Here is a 5,884-nt window from a genome sequence, read left to right as displayed (position 1 = left end):
TGTGTCCGAGTCCCTGTCCATCGATGATGCAATGAAGCGCGTTTATTTGTTGCTCGTAATTTATTTACTGCCCAACTCTGTACCCATTCTGCTCTGTACTTTGTCCTGCAGTCCTGCCAACTTGTTGGTTAAATATTGCCAGAAGTGCTGGTCAGCCATCTAGGGGAACTGCCACTGGCACTGCCACTGCCGCCTGAGAGTGATAAATTAATCGCTACATCAGTTTTTAATTCCGTGTTGCTGGTATGCGATATATCTCTAGCTCCGCTCCATTCCCATTGCTCGCTCCATTGTCTCGTGTGTGCCAGCAATCGGGGGCAAGGTTCCATGACTCTGCCTGCCAGCTCTCAACCTTTGCAGCAGCATCCCAGCCACCAGCAGCATTCTCTGTGTGTTGCAAGCACTGTTTAAAGATGATGTATGGCTGCAATTTTGACAAATGTACAAAAATGAGTCATGAGAGTACACTCGCGGGTGGCTGCGCCCCCTCCCTGCTGTGGCACTAGTTTGTATTTACTGTTGACTTTTTCCATGTACTTTGGCATCGTTATCCATAAAGCAAACGCACAGAAACAAACTGCCACCGAAGATGGAGCTGTGCTGCGCCGCACACATGTTTTGTGTTCCAGTCATTAATCATCTATGGGTTTACCTTGCCACACAACACAGCTCCCTCTGCACTGCCCTGCTGAGTGCCACACCACAGGCATGAAGTTGATGCTAAAAAGTATTTAAATTAATTCGAGTATGCCCTGGAGCTCCTTTCAGTGTCAGTCCACTGTGCGACGAGTTCCCCTTTGCCATTTGCCAGTTCTACGTCTCTCGTAGACATTTCAACAGCGTCTCGTTTATCGGGCTTTGGACAGCATTTTATTTGTACATATTTAAATTTGCGACAAGTTTTACGTGGTGCGGCCTATCCAGAGAACACAATGGCTAATCGCTCCTTTGACAATGGCAAAAACCAACGTGACAACCGTGACTACAATCGAGAGTTCAATCGTGATGGCAATCGGGGTGGCAACAATCGTGGCACTTATCGTGGCAATAATCGTGACAACAACTATCGCGGCAATCGCGACAATCGCGACAATCGGGACAACTATCGAGAGGACAGGAACCATCGCAACTTCGGACGTGATCGCAATTGGGATAATCACAATCGCAATCGCAACAACCAGCGGCCGGTGCCCACAGATCCACCGTTCAGCGCCTATGTGGGCAATCTGCCCCAGGGCCTTGTCCAGGGCGATGTGATGAAGATATTCTCGGACTTTGAGGTGAAGAGCGTGCGGCTGATCAATGACCGTGAGACGGACGAGTTCAAGGGCTATGGCTACGTGGAGTTCGAGACGCTGGAGCAGCTGGAGCGCGCCCTCGCGTGCAATGGGCGCATCAAGCTGGACAACTTATCGGCTCCGCTGCGCATCGACATTGCCGATAATCGCCGCCAGGTGGGTGAGGGAGGAGGAGGAGGTGCTGCAGGCGGTGGTGGACGAGGCGGAGGAGGTGGCTATCAGCAGTCCTCGGGCAGCCGCAACTATTACCAGAGACGCAACTATCGGCGCGACGACAGCGTCGGCTCGCATCAGATTCCGCCCAGTCCGGACACCGACAGCCTGCGCGGCTCCCCCGGGCAGTCCTTCTCCAACAGCAGCCCCACCAGCAGCACCGTAACCCTGCGAGGTGGCCCACAGTCTCCCCGAGACAACATTAACAGCAATCGCTCCGGAAATCGCTACCAGAGCCACGACAATGCCCAGCGCAATCGCAACCACAGCACGGGCTACCTCGATAGCCTGCAATCCTCGGAGAGCATCCAATCGCGCAATCGCAACTTCAATCGGTAATCCAAAGGCTCTACATATATCCCTCTCTAGAGACTTAATCCTTTTCCTGCAGTTACAACAACAACGGCAGAGGAGGCGGTGGCGGCGGTGGACGCTCGCCGGATCGTCAGCGTTTCAACAGCAGCAACGGCAATGACAACGGCAACTACACACATTTTACACAGAATCGCAATCGGGATCGTCGTGGCCACTACAATCCGAATGGTGGAGGCGGTGGCAATGGCACTGGCAATGGCAGCCTTCGTGGCACCAGTCCGGGCTCCACTTCCCTTCGCTCCCTCATGGACGACGACGATCGCCCGAAGCTGCAGCTGAAGCCGCGCACTGTGACGGACCCCCTCAATGCGCTGGCCAACACCGAGCAGGCCTCGAAGATCTTTGGCAAGGCCAAGCCACGTGCTGAGCAAACCACGCCCACAACCACGCCACGCTCGGAGCAACAGGGCGGCAACAACAGCGACTAAACGGACACCAAAAGGCACTCCAAAAAGAACAGAAAAAACCAAAAAAGATTCCAGCGAATACCAACAAAATCAGCAGCAGAAACAGGCAACAAGATCTCTCCCTCCTCTAAACGTTTGTGTCGAAATGAAATTGTATTTAATTAAATCTTTATGTGCAGCGAAAAGGATCTGTTCAGCGGTGAATTCTTAGTTGATTTTCTTCGATTCATAGCTGAACTTTTGATGGATAATCATCCGTAGAAAATAGTTCAAGAAAAAGTAGTTTCCGCTCAAAGGAAAGCTGTCTTCAAATTGTTTTCAAAACATTCAAAACACGAAAAGTTCTTTACCTAATTAGACATTATGCGACGAAGCCTCCTTAGCAACCATAAACCTCCACGAATATTCCGCCACTTTGCCACGATGAGCTCCCATAAATTTCAAAAGTTAATGCTCAGTGACACAAAATCCAGCAAAAGGGAAAGGAAATGCCCAGGAAACCTGCCCCTCGTGGACACTCGCGGACACTTGCGAGCATTAACTAGTCAACTCGAACTAATTGAATTGAGATGAGATTAAAGAATTTTACGCCGAAATGAAGACATCGGCCAGTTGGCAGTTGTCGGCAGTTGGGGCCGTGAAACGTGGGCTTAGAACCGGGCCCGGGACAGGACACTTGTCGTGGTATTTATGGGCCACGATTTACGAGCCACAACACAAGGCATCCTCCTGGTCAGGCAGGGTCCTGGCCTGGTCCACGGGTTGCAAAGGCAAATTGGCTTAATTTCTTTTTAATTTGCTTCCGCTGTTCCGCGTTCGCTTCGGTTTTTCCGTTTTCTTTGCAGCGGCCTCTCGAAGTGAAATTCAATTTGAAAAAGTGGCCAACCCAGCGACCCCGGGACACGTCTACGGCAGCGGATGCGGAGGTGAACAAGGCGTGGCCGTGCCTTGTTTCCATTTCAATTTTCTAGATGATGATATGCCTATACCAGAGACCCTGCCCATCCCCATCCCCATCCCCCCCGTGTGCCCATCCCGAAAAGCCAATTTACGCACGAACATTTTTTCAATTTACGGCGGACAAACCGCAGGACCCCCCTCTCGGCGGCTGCTGCTGCTGCTGCACTTTATAGAAATCCCGCGGAAAATTCACGGTATTAAAGGACTTTTCTTCTCCTTCCTGCGAGCCGCGATTTCCTTTTATTTCTTTTGAAGTTCGCCCACTGGCCGCGAGTTTTATTTGCCTTTTTCTTAGAGCGCTTTTCCTCGGCTTTCGTCCGATTTTCTCGCTTTTCTTTTTGGTTTTTTTTCCACGTTTTTTTGTTGTTGTCCCCGTTAATGTGTCACACGCACTTTATAAGCAATTGTTGTTGGAGAGAGAGCGAGTCCATGGCCCATGGGCGATGGCGTCTGGCCAAAGTTGACGACGATGTCGACGCCCATGGCGCAATTATTATGATTATTAGGTACAGCTGCACTTGGTAGACGGGTACGGCTACGGGAGCGGGGAGTGGGGAGTCTCCTCCACTTATAAACAACAAAAAATTGTAATTTACCTTCTGGAGTCGTGAGTCGTGGAGCAAAGTTTCGAGAACTGCTGCTGTTTGTTGTTGCTGCTGTCGTTCATTAGGGTGGACCCTGGCAACTTCCTCTCTCCTGAACACTGGACGCTGTGCACCGCCTTGGGGGTCACGCGTTAATAATCGCGCTGAATGACTCCATAATGAAAATATTAAAGGTGTTTGCTGTTGCTGTTGTGCTCAGGGATAAGGGCACAATCGCCTGGAGTCCGAGTGGGAGGCTGAGTCTGAGTTCTCGTTGTCGTCATCTCACACAAAAGGCGCAAAGTTTATGTTTATGTCATGCCTTGGCATAGGCAGGGCAGGGGGGTGTGGCGAAGTTAGATCCAGAAGTGGTGTATTGGGGGAGGGTTTAATTTAATAATAATGCTGCCTTTTTTTCATTAAACGTAAGTGCAGGCAGGCAGGCAGGCAGGACTCAATGATGGCAGGTTGAAATGAGCTGCTGATGGGCAGTGCTGAACACCAGGGTAGGTAGGGGATTGGTGGGTAGTTTCTATATATTTTATTTATGTTTATAAGAGGGAAAACCTTACAAGGGATAGTTAGATTTACTTAGATTTATTTTAGATACATTTTCCACTTAATTTCCAAGCTTAAATCTAAACAAAACTATCACAAAATAATTCAAATTCCAAGAAAGAAAAGGGACTAAGAGCAAGTCTAGTTGTACCCTTGAGCCCTGCTTAACATTCAAGGCCAATAGTCAATATTTGGCAGATATCAGCAATCAAATTGTGTTTGCGCTTTCAACAGAGCCCAAAAAGAGCCCCGAAGAAACAATTAAAGCTGGACCACAGGACAAGGAGAAGGAAACGTGTAGTCGTGGAGTCCTGTAGTCCAAGCAGAGACACAGAGTAATATTTTAAATGTAGTTTCGGGCTAATTGTCATGCTATCGACGGCGTCTTATCGGGCAGGACAGTGGACGCTGCCGTTGCCGTTGCCGTGGCCCTGTCTGTGGCAGCAACAAAACAATTTGGGGGCAAATTTATGCAACACAAACGAGCTGAGAATGCCCCAAAGGGCGCACACACAGGACACACACACAGATGGGCAGATAAGCAGGACATTTCCCCGACATATTAAGTCAAAAATGTGACTATTAAAATGCTAACATTTGCAAGTTTATCTTGGGACTGACTGCTCTGCTCTCTGCTATCTATCGACAGCACAGGAGCGAGTCCTGGTGCGGAAAAGGAATTGGAAAGGGACTGGGAATGGGAATGGGGAATAGGAGGTGAGCGGAAATCTAGACGTGGCCATTAATGAACGGTTGTCGGTCGTCGGTCGTCGGTTGTCGGTTGTCGTTGGTCCACCGGCGACTAGGTCCAGGGGTCGTCCAAGGGCTACCAGGTCCAGTGCCAGTGCCACTACTACAGTGGAGTCCATTAAAAAGGACTAAATGGCAATTAAACATTTGCGAGAGAGACAGCGAGAGGGTCGGAGAGGGCACAGTTCGAGTGGGCTGGGGCAATTAAGGCTCCCTTCTGCACTCCAGCCAAGGACACTTGGCAATTAAGGCGGACGAAAAGTTGGCTCTGCTCTGCCAATCCCTTAGCGACAGTTTCTGGACGAGAGAGTTCGTACACAGTCCGGTGTCCACCGTCCACCGTCCACTGTCCTGTGTCCACTGTCCTTATCCTTTTCACCTATCTCTCTGGCCGAAACTTAAATGAGTTTGAGTCTGTCTGCTGCTGTCTGTCTGCCTGCTGCTGCTGCTGCTGCTGCCTTCTGCGAGCATTTAAATGAGCCTCAGCGTTGGGCCTGTCTCTGTTCGTTTGCTGCCACATCTTGTGCTGCAACTTTGATTGGCTGCCCCTTCGCTCGAGTGGCCAGGAGATTTATCTGCGGAGCCTCTGATTGCGCGTCCCGCACATAAATCCCTACCTAGGACACAGCAGCGGGGCAGGAGGCACTCCCCCAATCGCATTGCTCGTAAAAATATTTGAAATGCCAGCAAGAGAGAGAGTGAGGAAGATGCACATGTGAGGGAGGGGGAGAGATGGCCC

General features: G+C 50.2%; 1 protein-coding gene across 1 annotated transcript; it reads left to right on the top strand.

Annotated features, from left to right (window-relative positions):
- The first annotated feature begins 791 nt into the window (after window positions 1-791).
- On the top strand, window positions 792-2,462 carry LOC117898286 (GATA zinc finger domain-containing protein 14). Its single transcript, XM_034807542.1, has 2 exons — window positions 792-1,846; window positions 1,903-2,462. Exons 1-2 carry the CDS (start codon window positions 933-935, stop codon window positions 2,312-2,314), a joined length of 1,326 nt encoding a protein of 441 aa, XP_034663433.1. The 5' UTR covers window positions 792-932; the 3' UTR covers window positions 2,315-2,462.
- The last annotated feature ends 3,422 nt before the right edge of the window (window positions 2,463-5,884 follow it).

The sequence above is a fragment of the Drosophila subobscura genome, chromosome O (assembly GCF_008121235.1).
Source record: "Drosophila subobscura isolate 14011-0131.10 chromosome O, UCBerk_Dsub_1.0, whole genome shotgun sequence".
NCBI classification, from domain to species: Eukaryota; Metazoa; Arthropoda; class Insecta; order Diptera; family Drosophilidae; genus Drosophila; species Drosophila subobscura.
Note: the sequence above shows the minus strand (reverse complement) of the source record. Positions and strands in the feature narration are given on the sequence as shown.